Raw genomic sequence first — 21,703 nt, 5'->3', positions numbered from 1 at the left:
GAATTGTATTGTTAGCATCCAATCAGCCTGGTTAGCTTGGTGGGCTGGTACAGTCTGATTTGATAATGGTGTCTGTATGTTCTAGCTAGTCTGACAACTGGGTGAAGAGGTACTTTTTCAAATGGTGTTTAGCAGCGAGACAGCAACAGGCTCTATTCTCCCCAGCTCAGTGTCTTTTCTAGGGGCTGCTTAATGGTGATTCTTCTGCATCTTTTTAGATTGTGAGCAGAGGCATCACTAGGGTTTGCACTACCCTGTATGAGAGCTCACTGCATCACCCCCCATGATGGACCACTTCCCATACCAGAACATGCAGAAGAGATTACAATACCATATGCATATCCCACTAAATGCAGTGACAATACTAGGGATGGTGTGACCCCCATTAACTTTATTTATTTATTTAACTCTATAACAGTGCAGGTCACCCAAGAAATCAGTAACCAACAAAAAAAAAAAACACAGTGTCCAACTTCATGACATGCACACAACTGAATAAGAGTTCTAGTGCTAGCTCTGATATGTGGAATTGAGAGCTGACATATACTAACTCATTATTTGTTCAGAACCAATGCGTGTCATAACCAAGGTGTGTCATAACAACACCTCATTGGCTCTCGGAACAATTTGTCTCATGGGTCAGTTTTGAGTTAAAGAAATCCACTTTTTGTTACATAAGGCAGTTGTGTTTTTTTCTGGTTAATTGGCAATACCTTTTGGTAGAATGCAGATAAACTGTGTTGAATTACCTGCGTTACATTCCACACAAAATTACCTTTCCAATGATATATGATGGTATTATTCATAAATACACATTTTCCAAAAGATTTCCAAAACTTTGGTCACCAGTGGTGTCACACATGCCCCGAGGATGTCACCCAGTGCGGTCTGCACTGCCTAGTGAAGCCACTGATTGTGAGTCCTCTTGGAACTGAGAACACTGTACATATCTGATTTTCTCCAGAAACCACTTTGTAAACTTTTTTTTTGTTGAAAAGTGGCATATAAATATTCCTAATAATAATAATAATAATAGCCCTTGCAAACGGTCTTCATTCCTATATTACATTTTTTTTAAATCAATGAAAAAGTGTAGGGAAGTATGGAGAAGCCTATCAGAGATGTTCTTTTACAGCAGGTCAGTGTTGTGCTGTTTCTATTTGTTGTGTGACAATCTCCTTCTCCTTGAGCAGCTTGGGCAATGGAGCTCACGGCCCTATCACTGCCTGGGTGGAGATGGCATATATTTGGCTGTGTTGTAGACGCTGTAGTCATCTTTCTGGGTAACGTGCAGTTTCCACGGGAAGATATGTTTCTCAAAGGGTGAATTGTTCACCTGCGACACCATCAGGGCGACATCCTCATTGGTGAGCAGACGGATCAGATCACCCTCAGCATCACGGTAATTCAGGGCAATATCATCACGCCCAAACCCTCGCCTGGAAAAGGAGAAACACATTAGTCCTCAACCCACAATCATCCCAATAAGAGCATTCAAGAAGAGCATCCCAATAAGAGCAATAAGAGCATTCAAGAAGAAAATGTCCTCAGAAGCGTGTGTATGTCTGTGTGTGTGTGAGAGAGAGAGATTGGAAGTTTATCCAGTGGCTGTACTTCCCTTGAGGAGGTTGAGGAGGTTGATGATGATGGTTGATGAGGTTTCTGTTTCTGCAGGGGTTTTTTGTTTGTCTCCATCACTTTATGAGTTTTCTGTTATGTGGTGGTCAGCAACCCGTTCACCCTGCTACAGCCCTCAGTCACCCTAGCGACGTGGAGGACAAACTAATGCAGCAGTGAAATCCCAACAGAGAGTGTGGTCTCCCTTCCAGTTTCATGCAACATCTGGTTGTGGGCTAGAAGGCTCCTGGCAGGCCAAGAAATCCTGCTCAGTGCAGAGGGAGACTATTTGGGATGGCAGGATTTGGAATGGTCTTCTGGATTCTGGAATTATAGTGAAAAGGTGGGGGAACAGGGGCTGTGGATCAATATGACAGGACAGAAATGAGTTGACAATAGGTGAGAGATCTTCTGCCAAAGAGTTCACATTGTGGTAAGTGGGGAGGGCAGAGGAAGATACTCAGGGTTCCCCTGCACAAGCTGATGCTCTTTCCCACAAATAAGCATGGTGTGCTGTCATATGCACAAGTCCCCATGTGAATCCAGATGTCAGAAAATAAAAACTGCATGTTTGTTTGATTTGGCTCTAGGACTGCATCCTGTATCAACATACCTCTGTTACAATCTGTCAAAGGTTTGTCATTGTTTTATTCACTGACACTGTCCCAGTAGTGTCTGTGAGCAATACCTTGCTTCTGAAATTGAGTATGTTGTAGCTTGTGTGCAGCATATGCATGCTTTATCCTGGCTTGACTACTGAGCTGTGGGATAGGTTTTGGTGTTTTCTGGAGGGGGGCATGTTTTTATTTATTTATTACATCTTAAGTCTACTCCTTTCCTCCAAGGATTTCAGGGTGGCATGCATCATAAAGAGCTATGCTGTCACTGGAAGCGGAGTGCAAATCAAGACAGGATGTGGTATTAGGGAAGAACTATACAAGCACCTAATAATATACATGTTGTCACCCAGTATGATGCAGTGGTTAGAGATTCAGACTAGGAATGGGGAGATGTGGGTTCAGTCCTCGCTCTGTCATGAAGAACACTGTGTGACCTTGGGCTCTGTTTCAGACTCACCTACCCCACAGATTGTTTTGAGGAGAAAATGGGGGTGGCACTGTGATCTGTACAGCACTCTGAGCTTCTCAGATGAAGGCTGGGATATAAAACCTACCCCCCCACCCCAGCATCAAGAGATGTCCAAAGTTACCACTTCATGGCAGGTTTGAACCCAGGTCTCCCCAGTACAAGCCAAACATCATCTGTGAATTTGCCAAGTAAGAGCTGTACCCATCTAACAAAGCTGGAGTAATGGGGTGTGCATGATTGAAAAACAAGAGGAAAAATGTTTTCTTTTTCTCTTTCTCTATAAGGACTGGCAAAACAGGTGGGTCATGTACACACACACACAGATAACATTACAATATTAAAAGTTAATGAAATGGTCCTCTTTGGAAGCTTGGTGCCTAAATACATGTGCGTGCAATCTGAGTAATCATACATGCACATATAGGGGGTGCGGAAGGTGTGGGCCTCACTGGGTAATGCACACGGGGGGGGAGGTGACACTACTACTGGCCAAATGGTTGGCAACCTTCAGTCTTGAAAGACTATGGTACAAGCCTACAGCACCCCAGTATTCCCAGGCGGTCTCCCATCCAAGTACTAACCAGGCCTGACCCTGCTTAGCTTCCGAGATCAGAGAAGATCAGGCATGTGCAGGGTAACAGCCAAAATTTTTAAGAACTTGGCGTTTTTGAATAATGCCACCATGTTATATATCAATCGATGTGTGATTTCATGCAGAACGCAATGAAATAAACCACACTGAAATATCCCTATTCTATCAAAAGTTAGATCAAAAGGACCAGCCGAGGGGCAATGGTACATCACCATGTCCACTGCATTGGAGGAGATTCATTATAGGGGTGACGGCCTTCTGCACTGGGTGACTCAAACCCTAATGACACCACTGATACAGACCACATGATTCAATGTCCTGAGAAAGGAAAGGACAGGCCAATGACCAGGAGGAACATGTTGCACTAAAGTTAGCATTAATGAGCATACTTATCCATTTATCTGTTTAATGAAGTGCTAAATTTGGCACTCAAAACTAGAAGCAGAGTGCAAATCAGGACAGGGCGTGCTATTAGGTAAGAAAAATAGGCCCTAGTAGCAATGTGAGCATCCCCTGTGTAGGAGCAGGAAATAATGACAAACTAACAGTTCTTCACTAAAAAGTTTCATGGGAGAACAGCATAACCTACTTCAGGTAACACAACATGCCACTTTGGGGTTGGAAAAAAATGCAGACGCTCTTTCAATCATGGGCTCCCTGGGCTCCAAGCAGAGTAAAGCCTTTCCTGATACAATTGGAGGGGTAATTTAGCATTTTAGAATGAGGAGACTGAAAAGAGAGGAGAATCCCCATCCATTCAGGACCAGCGACATCTATATTAAAGTGAACGCCTCCTTTGTTTTCTAACAGAGGGCTAACTGATTTAGACTTTTCACCTTATTAATTCCATTAGGTCTTGGAACAATGGGGTGCTTTTCAGATCCTCTTCCACTGATATGTCCCTAAAAGAGAAAGGAATAAATTCAGTTCACGGAAATACCATGGGGGGAAAATCTGGGAACTAAGAGGCAATTCACACTAGGAGCTGGCATAGGAAGAACTGGACTGCCCATCTCCCTGCTCTTTTTTGTAAAAGCTGCTGATCCTATTTATTTGTAAAGAATTCACGTTGTACTTTTTGCACTCAGATACAAGAAATTCTTAACTCCGTATCTGAGATTAAGGCTGCAATCCTAACCACACTTTCCTGAGAGTAAGCCCAATTGAACAAAATAGGACTTATTTCTGAGTAGACCTGCTTAGGCTTCTGCCTTTAAAAGAATACTCACATGGACCTGTCCCTTGTGAATGACGTAGACATGTTGAAATAGTTGAGCATCTCCACAATCCCCAGAAGCAGAGGTCTAGGTGTTGCCAAATGAATCCCTTTCTCTCATATGCTTGCAGTAAAACAAAAGTCTATAATGGAAATAATATTGTGGCAAAGGGGGTCCCTTTGTTTTGTAGAGTCTGGCCCTCTGAGCTAGTTAAACCTATTGCATTAATGCACACAACAGTGCCAAAAGGGCCTTTTAAGGACAAAACCCAAACCAACTACTTTAGGAAGAGGCTACCCATAACAAATTTTGGCCCTATTTTGTTTAAGAGCAGGAAGAAAGGGTCCTTCAGGAACCTGACTGAGCCTCAGAACTTTGTCAGGAGATCCCAAAAGAGCCTCACAGCATTACCTGACGGTGCTGAAGTTGTCCTCATGGTAATAGCAGCGAACCCAATTGACAGTGTCCTCTCCTTGTGGGAGCTCTTTAATGACATCCACAAAAGCAGATGGGAAAATGCCAGTGGCATCTCTGACTGTTCCCTGGGAAAAGGAGTACACAAGATAAAATGTGGCCCACGTTTGGTTGGTTGCATATGATCAGATGGGGGGGGCGATTTTGGTATCTCCTGATAAATGCAGTGAAAGAGAGTTTCCCCTGTAAAAGAGAATTTCAGCACAATCCTATGCATGTCTACTCAGAAGTAAGTCCTAGTTCATTTTTTCCCCTTGAATTAATCAATACTCTGTAGTCCCCTGAACACACACCCCCAACATACACACACACTCTGTTGAAGTTACAAGCTCATGTTTATCCACAGAGGTAAAAAAAAGAAAAAGAAAAATCGCTGGAGTTAAGAGAAAAAGGATTTGCTGGCAAAAGTCACAAGTGAGTTTTTAACCCTACTCTGACACTCTAAGCATTGCCCTGCACTGACGTGCAAGATTGTCAACATTCAATATGGAAAAGCACCCAGGCTTATTTTGTGACGTACGTTCCTCATAGAACAGAAGTGATGATACATTCAGAACTGCAGGTTCTTCTAAAGGAGTAATAGATGAGCCACAGCTGGGGTGCCAAATATTTTTGGCCACTTTGATCTGTCTAATCAAAGTGCTACCAGGTTATATAATTTATGTCTTCCATAGATATATCAGCCACCTTGGGCTTTAGTGTTGTACTGGAGCACTAGAAAAAAAATTCCAGAATGCTGCTAGCCAATAGTGGAGAGCCAGAAAGCAATCCAGGCTGCCATCTATACATGCTTTCCCAGAGTAAATGCCAATGAATTACTCTGGCATTTTATTCATTACTCTGGCAATTAAATACTCTGGCATTTTCCAGAGTAAATGCCAATGAATGCAATGGGACTAGCTTCTGAGTAGATATACCTAGGACAGCACTCTTAGCGCTTTTATTTATCATTTCCCTAATGGTGATTAACAGCTCAACCCTATGCTGCCCGGCTCCCAGGGCTGCAGCGGCACTGAAATGGCTGCCGCCACATCCAATCAATCTGGGCAGTTGCTGGATTGTCTGAGTGTCTCCTCAGGGGAAGGGGACATTTGTAAGGGAAGAGGCCCCGCAATGGGGCTACTCAACTGTGCGCTGGTCATTTAGCCGAGAGGCCTGACACAGGGCTCTGGATCTGCTCTGCCAGTCCCGCCCCCTGCTCTGCCTTGCCCCGCCCTCCCTCACACCCCCACTCCCCTTTCCGCAGCCCAGCATTTGCCCAGCGTGCTGGGTGGTGTCCAACAGGCCCGTGCCCAACACTGGCTCATGCTGAACCCACACCAGCACCCACCCAGTGCAGAGTATCACAGACATGCTTTATGGCATGTTTGCAATGCTCAGCGCCGGCACTGGGCCATTAGGATCCGGCCCTAAATGACGCCACCTGGGTCGAACACCCAAGCCTCTGAGCAAGGATGACAACTCAGATTGGTGACACAACGCCTTGATGCTTACCTCGAACCAGTCTTTGTTGACCTTGCTGAGTAAATAGATCAAATCTCCTTTCCTGAAGCTCAGCTCCAGTTTGGTGGACCCAGTAAAATCAAACAGTGCCTGTCAGAAACAAACCAACATAAAATGACTGAGTTGAAGAATTGCATCCACTCCAAGGCACCAAGGAGATAAAAGTTTACATACCTGGGAGCGCTTTTGGGATAGGGAGCCAATACTTTATATGATTCACGCTATAAACCACTTTTGGCACAATTCCTATCTCCCTTCTGCGCTAGTGGAGTGTGTGCTCTGCTGGCGCTCGCCATCGCAAAAGGGCCATAAAGCACTTTGCAACAGTGTTCGTTCCCGGGGTGCTGACAGGAAGGCCAGAGCCTTTCCATGTACACCAGCACAGTGGAGGACGCCCACTGGAGCAGGTAAGGCTGGTACTGTGCAGCTCAGGGGCAGGGGGAGGGCAGGGGAAAGTGGTGAGAGGGTGGAATGGGATTCAGGGAGGACACCGACAGGGGTGTGGGCTGGACAGATCAGGCCCAGGAGGGGGGATCTTAGGTGGGATCGGGCTGCCCATGAACATTTTTGCTGTACGTATGCTGTATACATATTGTTGTTGTTGTTGTTGTTGCTGTTGTTGTTTTCTGTAGCTCTCATTTGCCAGGAAACAACACAGCCAATGTATTTCTCTGAAGATGTTTTTCAAGCATCCAATAACTTGGTCCACCATCTCTGAATCGGCTGACACCTCCACCACACTCATTCACAAGCACTATTTGTCTCCAATGGTCACCTACTTCCTCAGTGCAAAGACCCCTATTGGCTCACAGATACTGCAGGAGTAACCCCTCACCCACTACAAAACTACTTGCAGCCCCCTGGTAATGAAGGCGGCCGGATAACATGCTTCTAGAAGAAGGTGACCAGTGAATCCATTTTCTAGTTGAACCCACTAGTACATTTCAAAAACAGATTTTAACATATTGGCCTCACAGGGCTGAGACAGTGACTTGTTCAAGGCTAACTGGTGAGCTGCTTGGTTGAGAAGGAATTTGAACCCAGGTCTTTCCAGTCTAACAGAACTGCAAACCACCGCAGCTAACACACATTTCTTCAGCATTGCTTGCCCATCACCAAGAAGGATGCATTTTTTGTTCAGACTTTCTTACCTCCCCCATTTGAAACAATAAGCACTCACAAGGGAAGGCTAGAACAGCTTCTTTGCAGAGAAAGGTTAAGGGCCCCATCCTATCTTTCCCCAGCGCCTGGAGGAGTACTGGCACCAAAATGGCTGCCGCTATATCCTGTGGGGACAGGGAAGCTGCCCAAGGCCTCCTCAAGGGAAGGGAACCTTGATTCTCTTACCCCGTGTTAAGCCCAGGCGCCCTGATGGGTCTACTCAGATCTGTTATCGCTATTGGGTGGGCATAGAACCAAGGAGACCCGTGTCAGCCTCCATGGCTTGGGAGGGGGTTTAGGATTTATCTGCACCCTCTGCTGCCTTATCTGCCCCCTTCCAGGCCTGATCCTCCGGCCCTCCCTCCTTCTGCCCAGTTCCACCCTCCCCCCACCCTGAAAAGCCACACTGCCCAGCATTCTTCTGTTACAATTTCTCTGTGCTGAAGACAAATGCCAACTGGCACTGGCTTCAGCGCAGGCTCTGTGGACTTACCACCAGCACCAGAGTGCTACTTTTTACAACACCCGAAGCTGGAGGTGGGGTTAGAGCATGGGTGATAAGCCCAATAGAATTGGACTGTAATTCAGACTATGTTACCATAATGGTTTTGTCTGGTCTTCAATTATATAACTCTGTGTTCTGAAAAATATCTTTGTAGTCATGCAATCTTTTGCAAAGCAAGCAGCACACTGGGTAAAGTACCCACCTCAGCTCGTGGGGCTGCCATTCTGTCAAAACCAGGTTCTCGGGGAGAAATGCTTTTCCTGTCACCAAGAAGAGGGAAAGCAATTTTTCATCAGATCTACTGAGGTTAGGTCAAGAAGCAGTGGGATTAAATCACAGACGGGCAGACTATCATTGGACAAGTTGACAATTATTTGACGAAGGACGAGAGAAAGAAAGACTCACACTCGCCGAGTTCGTGGCCGAAGTCTTCGCAGTCCCTGAGGGGTCTGCACACTGTCAAAGTCTGACTGATAGAAAAACAGTCGGACATCTTCATCCAGCAGCACCCAGGATGGCAGGGAAAGCAGTTTCTGGGTTACAAGAAAAGAAAGGAACAAGGTCTCCCAGTGATGTCAGTAGGGGGTGTGGATAGAGTGGACCACACCGCGTGGCACTCTCGGGGGGGGGGAGTGATACCCCTAGTGGCCAAAATGGTGAAAACCATGATATTTACAAATAATACCATCATGAGAAATACCATTCTGTAGGTAATTTAATGCAGAATGCAATGAAACAAACAATATTGAAATATCTGTATTCTATCAAAGGTTATAGCCATATAACCAGAAAAGGAAAACACAATTGCCTTATGTAACAACAAGTGGATTTTCTTAACTCAAAACTGACCAATGAGACCGATTGTTCTGAGAGCCAAGGAGGTGTTATAATGACACAGCAGGGAACCAATAAGGAATTAGTCTGTGTCAGCTCTCATTTTCATGGATCAGAGCTAAGACTAGAATGCTTATTCAGTTGCGTGAGTGTCATCAATTTGGCCACTGGTTTTTGATTGATTGTGGGGTTACCTGTATTGTTATATATAGCTCCAAAATCACTCTTTACCTTCATGTATATATTGAGTGCTGGGATTCGGCTATCCGCAATTTCCCTTTTTGCGCCAACATAAACTTTTCCTGAAAAGAACAAAACCAAGAGAACTTAAAGGGCTGTTGCCATGGAAAGGGACCAGGAGCCAAAGACACACCTGACTGCTAGGGGTTTTTTTCCTTTAGCAATGCTAGGATGATATCTGCATCACCAAATTTTGCTGCTGCTTACCAGTTTAACTCTTATGGCTTCTTCCCCCAAATCCTGGGAACGATAATTTGGCAAGATCATTCAACAGTCTCTTTTAGAGAGCCCTGGGAACTGTAGTCATGTCAAGACAGCTCAAGAGAATGACTATTCACCTGGTTTAAGCCCATAATACTGATAGTTCTTAAAGTAGAGAGCAGAAGCCCAAAACATTTCACAGGAGGGTTACAGTGAGCTTTCTATAAACTCTGAAGTGAAATGGTTTACAGATAGTTGTGTGTTTGATGGAAATCTTTGAGAGTATATATGCATACGAAAGTCTGTTTCATGGGGCCTTAAGGACCTAGGGATGACAACTTTGAAGAATAGGAATGATTTGATAAGGTATATTATCAGAAATTAGATATAGTTCTCATTATTGTGATCTGATGGCCCAGCCGTCACAGCTGAATCCTATCCCGCCAACGTGCTGGTGGAACGCACACTGCCCCGGCACGCAGTGTCACAAAAGTACCATAAGTTGCCTTGCAACAGCGTGAACCAGCGCTTGCAGGAATGCCCACTGGAGAAAGTAAGTCTGGTGCAGGGGTGGGGAAGGGCAGGGAGAGGGCTGAATGGGATGGGGAGGGCAGCGACAGAGGCAAATATGGGCAGATTGGGCTCAGGAAGGAACTGTGTTTTTGAACAAATGTGACCTTTTAGGTGAGCAGAGGTGGAGGTGGAAGAGAGTGTTTCCAGTGGCACTGTGTGGAAATGAGACCACTTTCCCACTGCCATCACAATGAGTTTACTGCAAGCATGACTCTCAGTTTCTTTGGACAGGCCGTGCATGTAGATGACACTATAGAAAGAACAATTTCTCTAACATAAGAACATAAGAACAGTCCCGCTGGATCAGGCCATAGGCCCATCTAATCCAGTTTCCTGTATCTCACAGTGGCCCTCAATGCCTCAGGGAGCACACAAGACAACAAGAGACCTGCATCCTGCTGCCCTCCCTTGCATCTGGCATTCTGACATAACCCATAGTCCTGCTCTCCTGTCATCCTCATTCTGCTGTCATTCATAAGAATTATACACGACTAGAGTATCTGGGGAGAAGCACCAGGGGAAGGCTCAGAACATATTCCTGGCTTACCTGGAAGAACTGGAAGCGTACAGGTAAAGCGGCTGTTTTTGCTCTCAGCACCATACCTTTCCTCTAACTTGCCATGCAGGTTATAGAACTGGCGGTAACGGCGGAAGATAATATACCTGCCCCCACCTTTTGTTTTCACCTCAATCACAAACACCTGGAAGAGAAGAAGACAAAAGTTCAGTCCCCTGCCATCTCCAGTGAAAGGGTCTTAGGCATCATGGTTAAGGGAAGATAGAAAAACATAAACCATCTCCCCCTATTTATGACTTTCTCCATAGCACTGGAATAGAAGTAGCTTCTCCACTGAACACAGAATGCCTGGAAAAGCCAAATTAGATGCAACTTTAAATCCACTGTTTGGCCCTGCAAGCTTGTTTTCATTTGATTTTTGGCACAGACTAGCTGTAGGATACCTGGATTTGGTCCTTGGCAGAGAGAGGGGGATTTAACTGTTTGCTCCCACCATGGACCTGATTTGAATTAGGTGCCTCTGTTTGCCCCAGTAGAAAAGCAGGTATTCAAACTAAAGGCAGCTTCCATTTTGGGGAAAATAGCAGACAAAGGAGCCCCCAGTTCAGATCAGGTCTATGGCAGGAGCAAACTATAACTCCCTCTCATGGTCCCAATCCAAATCAGGCCATGCGATACACTGTTTAGTACACACCCACCAAACATACAGAGCCAAGGGACGTGTTTGAAGCTGCGTCTAGTTTGGTCCATGTCTAGAGTGTTTTGTTTGTGTCTTCAAGAGACTAACGGGTAAGGCTACAATTGCATAACAGTCACTCATTGCAAATGTCCATGTTTATGGTAAAATTGTGAAACCGCAGTGTATATTGTGAAATCTATCCATTGCTGAGAAATAAGTCGTCACATTTCCTATGGACAAATGTCGCGGAAGCAAACATTTCCTACAGGCCCAGCTTCTCTGTTCCTCGTATCACAGGGGTCAACAGCATGCATGAGAAAAGTCCTTCTCTTACATAGTAACTGGTAAAGCCTCTCTTCTCTTCAGTGTCTGCAATATTAGCAGAAACAGCCACATCATCTGGAAGCTGGTCAAAATCACTGAAAGGCAAGTGAAGAGATGATCAGTACTGAAGGTGGTGGCTACAGTTATGATGGCCATAACCATGTAACAGATTTTTTATTCCACCCCATAATTAATTAGCACAATTAACTGTCATGTTAGGCACTGGAACATGCTTTGGGACAAGCCAGGCCTCTACCACAGGGACAGGCTTCACTTGAATTCAGATAGAACCAGACTGCTGGCATGCAACACTAAAAAGGTGGCACAACAGCTTTTAAACTGATCCCTGGGGGAAAGCCAACAGGAGCTGAGTGGCATCCGGTTCAGGACTCCTCATTTTTATGGGACGAGGCTGGAGATACTGCCCCTGCTGCTAGCTACTTTTGTCATCCAAGCAATGCTGACCTTCTGCACTCACCAGAGAGCAAGTGAGTGTGCCTTTTGTGAACCAGCAGCTGGTTCCAATGGCAGACCTGGCATAAGGAAGAGCCCTGTTTGGTTTCATTATCTCATTACCAGGCCAAGGGCACATCTCCTTTCCCTCACCACTGAGATGTGCTTATCCCCCTATCCATACATGATGACTGAACTCTCCTTGCTCCCCTGCTTTCCTCCCCTTTTGTTTTCCTGAGATCATCGCCATTGCAGAAGGTCCACAGGGCATTTTGTGCACTGCTTCTCTCCTTTGGCTGGCATCCCAGCAACGACAGATTCCAGCCAGGCCATCCACTGTCAATAGCATAAGCCAGTCGTATGGGCATTCCAACCTACCTGACAGTTAAAAGGAAGTAGGGATGCTCCAGTGGTTGCCTGGCCAGTGTCTGCCCAATCCTATCCCCCATCATTGGCACTGATGCAACTGCACTGATGGAGCATGCACTGCATCTACTGGAGGGCGGGAGCGATCGGACAGCCAGCAAGAGGTAAAAAAAATTTGATGTACCCCTTGGTGCGTTGGCTGCCCAATCACCTATAGTTCTCTTTAGACCTATGCCAGCCATTTTGCGATGCTGTAAAGCAGTGATTTGCAACCTGTCTCATCTCAGGGCACACTAATGAGACGCAAAAATGGCCATCCATTTTTGGACAATTGGCAATGCACACCAAGCTGTCAGTGGAGGACTCACATCCTCCAATGGTCCTACTAATAAATGGGAGCAGTGCCTTAAAATGCATAAGGGCATTAATTTAGCTTTAAACATGACCTCTGGTGGCCTATTGCTACATTTTGCACCTGGGCTCATTGTCCAAGCCATTTTTGTAAGCCTGTTGCATATATCCTTTTTTCCATCTTTAGCATATTTTTCTCAAATAAACTCCTCCACCTGTGTGTTGCCAGCTGCACTCTGTCAGAACTGTGCCTCACTCAGTCCAGCACAACTGAGGCTACCATGACGGTATCAGCTTTGGGGGACCCATTCATGTAACAGAGAGGTTTTAGAGGATGCTTCCACTCTGCCTGGACTTGTCCTTGTGGTGGCAGCCCAGCCTTTTGGCCCTGGGAAAGTGGCGGATCCGGAGAAGGAAGGAGGCAGGTACTAGCACCAGGACTCCCCTCTCCATCACCACTTCTGAGAACAGGAAAGTGGCAATGGAGGTGGCAGTTTTCAATGGTACCATTTGCACCATTGCTAAAATGGTATACAGTACTAATATTCAATACCACAGGTAGTACTCCCTTACTTTCACTAGTATTTATAAGTTAAAACTAGAATTTCTCTACCAGAATGGTTCATACCCATCTATTCACCTTGCTTCCATCCAGCATTTGCTGGCCACTTTTCTACAGAAGTGTTCCCAAGATGACTCACAAGTCAAAACCCAACAAAGAACCATTCAATCAAGAGGATAACATGCAGTAAAAAAAAAAAAAAAATACACATCAATATACCAAACGGTTCATTAACTCAGTATATAGAGAGATATCACATTTCATAACAACCCAATAAATACATTCAAAAGTATAAACCATTGTTTCAATCATCATCCTCATCATCATCTGCAGAAATACTTCTAGATATCCTAGGTCCTTGGAAAGGACTCAATATTTAGAAAACACCAGCCACCACTAAGTGGGTTGCAATTAATCTGATGATGATGATGATGATGATGATGATGATGATGATGATGATGATGATGATAGTTCAACTCTTAGAATAGTTGGATCCCTTCTAGCCAAGGTGACAGAGCCACCCCATTCCTCCCTGTTTCCACTTGCCCGCCCACCATGTAGTCCTCCCTTCATTGACACGTCCTCACTCATCCCTCCCTCACTCATTCAAAACCAGCCTCCTTATCTGCTATTAGCAGGAAAGGGGTGGGGCTAGGGTAGCTGAAATGGTACAGTCATCTTTCCTGTATGAAGTCCAAACACTAGAAGGTTACCAGATTAGGGAGGGGGCTGCAGTTCAGTAGTAGGGCACCTGATGTGCATGCAGAAGGCCCCAGTTTTGATCCTTGGTGTTTCCAGCAGAGCTGGGAAAGACCCACAAAGCACCCCTGCTGCTGCCTGTGCAGACAACACTATCTCATCAAAATATCCATCTGGCCCCTTAAAGGTGCCACTGTGTTTCAGCCTAAAGTAAACATGACAGCACCTGAGCGCAGCCAACTGAAAGACTCACCTCTCGCCTCGCAGCTGCCTCGGAATAGACATTGGGCCTTGCTGAACTCCTTCTAGAGCAAAATTGTTGAAGAGCAAAAGGGGAAAAGATTCAGAGCCCCTTCTCTGCACTTCCAACAGCTCAGCAAAGAGGAAGGTTTTGGTTCTGGAGCTCCTCCACCTCTCTGCCTTAGTCTAGGATTTGCCCTGTAAATTCTCTGCAAGGCCGCGGAAATCCAGCAGTTCTGGGTGCTTCTCTCGTATCTGACAGGGTGCTTCCCTTGGCCTTCCCCACCCTCATCAGATTGAGGAAGTGCGACTGCACAAAGGCCTTTTGAAACAGAGAGTGAAATTGCGTGACTTGGGATGGTGTCAAAACGGCCGTGTCCTATTAAAAGAGAAGAGCTGAAACCTGTTTCCCCCCCCCCCCCCCCGTGCAAATACTGGAACCAAATGATGACAATGAGATCAGGTTCCAGAGGGTTCAAAAGGCAGCCCTTTTTGTCCATTTTTCATCGATGGAAGTGGTGCAGGCACTGTCAGGCAATGAGTAGACAAAGGCCCGGGGGGCAGTCCCAGAGGAAAGCTGTTTTGAAACAGACTCAAGAAACAGGGCTGCTGGTTTGATAACAGGAAATGAAATTCAACAAGGAGTGACTGAAGTGTAACCAATAAGTACCCTTGACTAATGCTCTGGAGTGTAAAATGAGAACGTTTCTGCTAGGCAGACACATTGCTCAGAAAGAGGATTGCCTCTGAGTACGTGCAGAGTGCCTTGACCTCTCCACAAACTGGCTGAGGGCAAACGAGTTGAAATGCAATCCAAACCAGACAGAGGTGCTGCTGGTCAGGAGGCCTGTGACTCTACTAGGGATTGGCAACTTGTCGTATTCCTCTTGAAGGACCCAGGTTTACAGTGTGGGGCAAATCTGGATCTGACCTTGTTCTTGGACACCCAGACATTGGCCATGACCAGGAGTGCCTTTGTGCAGCTTAAGCTGCTGCTCCAATTGCACCCTTTTGTCTGGAGCAGGGGAAAAAAGAATTCATTTACATTTAAAATTTGAATAAATTTACATAAATTTGTCTGGGGCCAGGGGAAAAAGAATTAATTTACATTTAAAATTTGAATAAATTTAAATAAGCTTACATAAATGAATATATTCAAGATGAACTTATATGAATGAATGAAAGTCTTGCAATAGCTCAAGGCCTATAAAAGGCCTTCCACAAAGCAAGGCTGGCCTTTCCTTTGCTGCCACTGCTGCATCACAGATGTGAAACAGCAAGCAGTGAAGGGAGCCCTCATCCCACAGCTCACGCGAGAGGTCCAACTACTGAGAGCAGTTGCATCGGGCCAGTGTAGGCTCCAACAAATCTCCGGTGGGCCAGAGGCTCACAGGAGACTGGGGGCTCCTTGAGGGCCACTTTGGGAGTCCTCAAGGGCTGCACGTGGCCCCAGGGCCGGGGTTTGGGCACCCCTGGTCTGGAGCAAAGTTGCAAGCTTGCAAACGGAGTCACCCTCCCTATCATCCCAGCACATACTCAGCCACCTGCATTCCCGAGCCCAGGAACCCATGCAACTTACTAATTTTCATTTTACTGAATTAATTACCCAAATTAATTGGTTTTTTGTTTGTTTTTTTAAATTAACACATATCAGCTCCATGGGTGACCAGACTAAGAGAAAAACTGTATTCATGGTCAGGGTCAAAAAAAGTTTGGGGGCCACTGGCTTAGATGATAGATAAGAGGTGGTTCATTCTAAGGCCAAGCATTGAATTAATGGACTAGCTGGTATTTGACTCAGGAATGTCTAGCTTGTAACTGTTACCAACTACACTACACCCAGCCTACACTACACCTTGGGTGCCCGAATTTCAATTCTGCATCCACCAAATTTTGTTATCATGAGAGGTTCAGGATTCCTACTAGTGGATGAAGATGCTAGACAGAAACATTATTCTGGATTTACATGCTTGCTTGCTTGCTTGTGGGGGGGGGGCATTACGGAAGCAGATCTAGATATCCACTGCTGTAAGTGACCCTGTGATAGTGCCAACATCACGCTGCCGTCATGTGAGACAGAGCTGCTATTGGAAACGGCCAAAGGCTCCATATGCATGCCAGAACCAAAGACACTAGGTAGGAAAGGTGTCAGGGGGGCCACTAGTGGGAGAATCAGGGTGGCAGAGCTAGGGCACATTGAGGGTGGGCTGGTACTAGATAGCAGCAGCCGCATCGGCACCGATATCCTATGCCTGACCCGGGTCTGACATGCCCCCTTGGACCCATATAAGGGGGAGGCAGGCCAGATTGTAGGGGCTCAGGGCTTTTCCAGAGAAGGTGTTTGGAAAGAGAAGTGGACCTTCATGAATGAACAAGAACACTCTGCTGTTTTTCATGCAGATTTCACAGGTGAGGTTGTTCAAATGACATTGTCATTCATCCATCACTCACATTTCCCTGTGGTTACACTGTCACAGTAATTAAAACAGGAGACCCCCGATCTGCACCCCATCACCATTGCTGGATACTCAGTTCATGGCTTTCTTGGTCTCTTTGAACCCCCTGCCTCAGAAGAGCCAACTGGCTCCTACTCTGTGCCTTTTTGCTTCAGGTCACTGGCAGTTGAAGTTGTTGCTGGAGGAGTTGGAGTTGAAGGAAGAGGATTATCAATCCAGGAGAACCTGGAAGTTCACCTACTTCTGCACAGAATGCTAGGGCTGCTATCACCATCACACTTAGGAGTGAGAGCGTTTTTTTCCCCTCTTGTCTTTATTTTCTTACAATTCATAGATGATACGTTTAGGGTGTCCTTTGGAGTTCATTTGATCTCTTTTATTCCCCCAAACTATTATTATTTTTTAGATTACAAGTATTCTGGGGACGTGCCTAATAACCTTAAAAAAAAAATAATATAAACCACCCAGATCCCATCGGACTGAGTGGGATATAAATTGAATGGATGGATGCATGAATGAATGTTTAAGAGGAGGGCCGGCACTTGTGTCAGCTCCTCTCCTGTGAGTTGGAATGTATTCTTTGTGGTCATGTGTACAAGATCCTCTGAGGGGGGCATCTGAGTTTCTGCAGAGGGGTTTCACAAGGAAAGCAAGGAGAAAACTAGAATGAACTGGCCCTTAAAGGTACTGGAGTGTTTTGTTTTGCTTTTTTGGCTGCTCATTCGATCTCCAAGTACTTTATGTCCAGAGGCCAATCAGTTCTGGTGTCTCAGGGCCTCTGAAGATCTGATTACAATGGGAATAAAGAAAAGAATGGGGGTACTAAGGTAGTTAGTAAGAAAACATTCTTCCTCTTCCAGGTCTCCCTCTTTTCTCCTTCTACTGAATGTGACATTTTCCCCTGGCGCCTCACTCCAAACATCTGCTGCTAATTTTATGCCCAGGGCTCTGATGGTGTGTAATTGGACACCACCAAGCCGTCTGCCAGCCAGGGCACAGCCACAGCCACCATCCAGCACTGCTGAGAAGCAGGAGGAGGGAGGGAAAACATGTGGCACATGTCAGAGCTTGCACAAGGATGTTGGGATGGCTTCTGGTCCTGCCCAGCATCTGCTCAGATGCCCTCCTCTCTCCCCCGCCCCATGCTCCCTTTCTCAGTCCTCTGCCTGCATCAACAAACTGGGGTCCCCAGTAAGCAATCTGATTAAAATCCAGGCTGGTGAAGACCTGAATGGAACATGCATGCTTGCACCTCGTTATGGCTGAGGTCAGGGTCATAACTGATGCTTAGAGATAGGCCGGTGTGAGCTTCTGCATGCTAGTTGGGGTGGGGGGGGGCATTGAAACTGATTGGAAATTGGGTGTTGAAGAGTCCACAGAGATGCCTCTCGAAGACCTCTCCAAAAATGATTTTGTCCAGAAAGACACAGCAAATGAGCCATGCGACTCTTTAGTAAACCTTGAGAACCCACCCTATTCTTGTAACACTCAAGCAGCCACATGTTCTGTTTCGACATCAAACTGCTGAATTAGAATGCATCACGAGTCTATTCTTTATGGCCTGAATAGAGATAATGATTTTCCCACACAGTACAGGTTTGAATCAAGATCATGGCTTCCTATCACATTACAAGGTTAATTAATGCTGGGAAAGGCTAGGCAAATATTATCTCCCCTTACTACTGTTTTGAATTGTCACTGTGCTTTTATACAGTCACTCCTGCCACTGGTTGCCCGCATGGCTGGAGTCCTCTGACCACTTGCAATCTCTTTTCCTGCCACTATCAGGGTGGCGCTATGGAGCAGGAAGACTTCCTGCCAAATCCTATCCAATTTTCCCATGCTGGTGCAGCCATGCTAATGAAGAGTAAGCTGTATCCTGTGATGGAGGGGCAGTCACAGAGGCCACCTCAAGGTATAAGATCATTTGTTCCATTACCTTGGGGCTCCATTGCGACTGCACCGGTACTGGAAAGTTGGATACGATTGGGCTGTCAGACCAGCCATTTTCCCCCACTGCAAGCTCTCCCAGTTCAGGTGCTTTGGAACTGAACCGGATTCACTGGTTCAAGACTGCTAGTGCCAAAAAAAGTAAAGTCCCTTGGCGTAAGAAGGGAACTAGCTTTGGGTGATATCTTGATTGAATGTCCTTCACTAGGTGTTCTGTTGATGTAAGCTTCTGAGTTAGATAAAATTCCTCATCGAGAAATATAAAATGGTAGCACATTCCTGGATACTGTGAAAGTAATTTGATTGTGAATGCAGATATGCCCTATCAGTTTGGTAACCTATGAAGGTCCAAATTCTCCAAACAAATCTCTGTTTTACAGGGCTATGGATTTTAAAGATCTGGCACGTGTTCTAAAATAATGATTCAGGTTTCCTTTTAGACCAAAATCTGGGAGAGCAGGAAAGAATAATATTTAGGGTTTGTATACAGCTTTTTGAATATGTGAAGCATTTCACGTGTGTTATCTCAATGTAATCCTTACAACAACCCTGCAAGGCAATTATCCCCCAGCTGCAGCCAAGGTGTGGCTTGCTTAAGGCCACCTAATGAGTTCATAGCAGAAACAAGGTTCAAATCAGGGAAGCCCTGGTTCAGTGCTCCATGGCTTACTTGCTCTCAACTATTAGTTGTATAGTTTGAAATGTTTGCCCACAGGTTACAAACTCACACCAGCAAGGGGAAAAGCGAAACAGAAAAGGATAAGAAAGGCGGCACTCAAGAGAAGAGAGGAAGATTCCATCCCTCTCCAAAGGTATGCAGTACAGCTCCAAAACTTTATCCATTCTCTAATTTATGAGAGGCACTAAATTGGACTAGTCAGCAGCTGGGCCATCCATCATTCCTCTTGGCTAAGCCATGAGCCCACAAAACAAGAACTCCACCACCAACCCTCTTGGGATTGCTGTGGCCTGCAGAATGTATGCTCTTGGACCAGAAACCTGCTGAGATATCTTGGTATTCAGCTACAAGGAAGCTCTGTGGTTGAAGAGTAGAAAACTGCACAGTGTACCTGAACCACAGACTTAATTCAGCTATCAATCATTGCCTTGATGCACGATACCATGCACAAAAGATACCGCCCTTTCTCTTCCCTTGAGAAGAGGGCTGCTAAACAGTGTAGGGTTTTTAAGTACCCCTAAACAAAAACAAACAAAATAAAAAAAAGCTATGCAGTCAGACAGCCAGCAGCAGGGTGGGGGCTATCCAGTGTTTTGCATTGAGTGCCACATGTATGACTATATGCCTCTGGGGCATAAGTCATGGGTGTGTCCTCGGTGCAAGGAACTCCAGGGACTCAGAGAATGCATCTGCTTCCTTGAAGCCTTGGTGGCCGACCTGGAGAAGCAGAGGCAGGCAGAGAAGGACCATGGGGAGACTTCCGGGGACGATCAGGCATCGTCCCAACCTCAGGCGTGCCGCTCCTCAGCTGCCCGGGTGGAAAGTCTCAGGGCTGGAGGACTTCATCCTGGAGAGGAGGGAAACAATCCCCTAGGGGGGACCTCTTCTCCAGGGGATGGGCCTGTATCCAAACTCAGGATACCCATCGGCGGGAGGTGGGTCGGGGGCTTCTTGTAGTGGGGGATTCGATTATTAGAAACATAGAGAGGGGAGTTTGCAACAGATGTGAGGACCACATGGTGACTTGCTGCCTGGTGCGAAGGTTCCGGACATCACTTCTCATCTAGACAGGCTGGTAGATAGTGCTGGGGAGGAGATAATGGTTGTGGTGCATGTCGGCAGCAATGACGTGGGCAAGTGTAGCCGGGAGGTCCTGGAGGCCAAATTTAAGCTAGGTAAGCGGAGATCAGGGGTCTCAATGCGTAGATGAGACGGGGGTGTAGGGAGGAGGGGTTTAGATTCGTTAGGCACTGGGGGACGTTTTGGGACAAGCGGGGCCTGTACAAGAGGGACGGGCTTCACTTGAACCAGAACAGAACCAGACTGCTGGCGCATAATATTAAAAAGGTGGCAGAGCAGCTTTTAAACTGATCCCTGGGGGAAGGCCAACAGGAGCCGAGGCGCATCCGGTTTGGGACTCCTCATCCCTATGGGACAAGGATGGGGAGGTTAGAGAACAGCAAGGCAAAGACAGAGTAGGAGAAAAAATTGGGAATGTTTGGTAGCATGATGGGATGTGATACACAGTTTGGCACAATGAGAGGTTTCAGGAAAAAAGGAGCGAATAAGCAGCCCATCTTGGGTCATTCCATGTACAAATGCGTTTATGCAAATGCCCAAAATCTCTGAGCAAAGATGGGAGAACTAGAATGTCTTGTGACAAGGGAAAACATTGACATAGTGGGCATAATGGAAATCTGGTGGAATGCGGAGAATCCATGGGATACCGCAATCCCGGGCTATATACTCTACAGGAGGGAAAGGGAGGGGCATGTTGGAGGTGGGGTGGCCATTTATGTCAAGGAAGGGATAGAATCCCGCAAAGTAGAGATTGAAGGTGGGTCCATAGAATCTCTATGGGTTACATTACCAGGCCTGATGTAATACTGGGGGCGTACTATCGTCCTCCAGACCAGAAACCGGAAGGGAACCTTGAAATGAGGAAACAGATCAGGGAGGTGACAAGGAGGGACAGGGTTGTAATCATGGGGGACTTCAATTATCCTCACATCGACTGGGTCAATTTGTGTTCTGGTCACAAAAAGGAGACCAGATTCCTTGACATGCTAAATGACTGTGCCTTAGAGCAGCTAGTCATGGAGCCCACCAGAGGACAGGTGACTCTGGATTTAATATTGTGCGGTACTCAGGACCTGGTTAGAGATGTCAATGTTACTGAGCTATTGGGGAACAGTGATCATGCTGCGATCTGTTTCGACATGCACGTCGGGGGAAGAATACCGGGGAAATCTCTCACAAAAACCCTTGACTTACGACGAGCGGACTTCCCTCAGATGAGGAGGCTGGTTAGAAGGAGGTTGAAAGGGAAGGTAAAAACAGTCCAATTTCCACAGAGTGCATGGAGGTTGCTCAAATCAACAGTAATAGAGGCCCAGCAGAAGTGTATACCGCAAAGGAAGA

General features: G+C 46.1%; 1 protein-coding gene across 1 annotated transcript; it reads right to left on the bottom strand.

Moving 5' to 3' along the window:
• Positions 1–472: 472 nt before the first annotated feature.
• On the bottom strand, positions 473–14,311 carry NCF4 (neutrophil cytosolic factor 4). The gene is made up of 10 exons (XM_066633990.1): positions 14,211–14,311; positions 11,537–11,621; positions 10,554–10,707; positions 9,224–9,294; positions 8,564–8,691; positions 8,361–8,418; positions 6,484–6,582; positions 4,927–5,057; positions 4,135–4,200; positions 473–1,439 (listed from the first exon to the last, which is right to left on the bottom strand). Exons 1-10 carry the CDS (start codon positions 14,240–14,242, stop codon positions 1,220–1,222), a joined length of 1,044 nt encoding a protein of 347 aa, XP_066490087.1. The 5' UTR covers positions 14,243–14,311; the 3' UTR covers positions 473–1,219.
• Positions 14,312–21,703: the final 7,392 nt, after the last annotated feature.

This window comes from Tiliqua scincoides, chromosome 7 (genome assembly GCF_035046505.1).
Source record: "Tiliqua scincoides isolate rTilSci1 chromosome 7, rTilSci1.hap2, whole genome shotgun sequence".
In the NCBI taxonomy this organism is placed as follows: domain Eukaryota; kingdom Metazoa; phylum Chordata; class Lepidosauria; order Squamata; family Scincidae; genus Tiliqua; species Tiliqua scincoides.
This window is presented reverse-complemented; position numbering and strand designations above follow the sequence as displayed.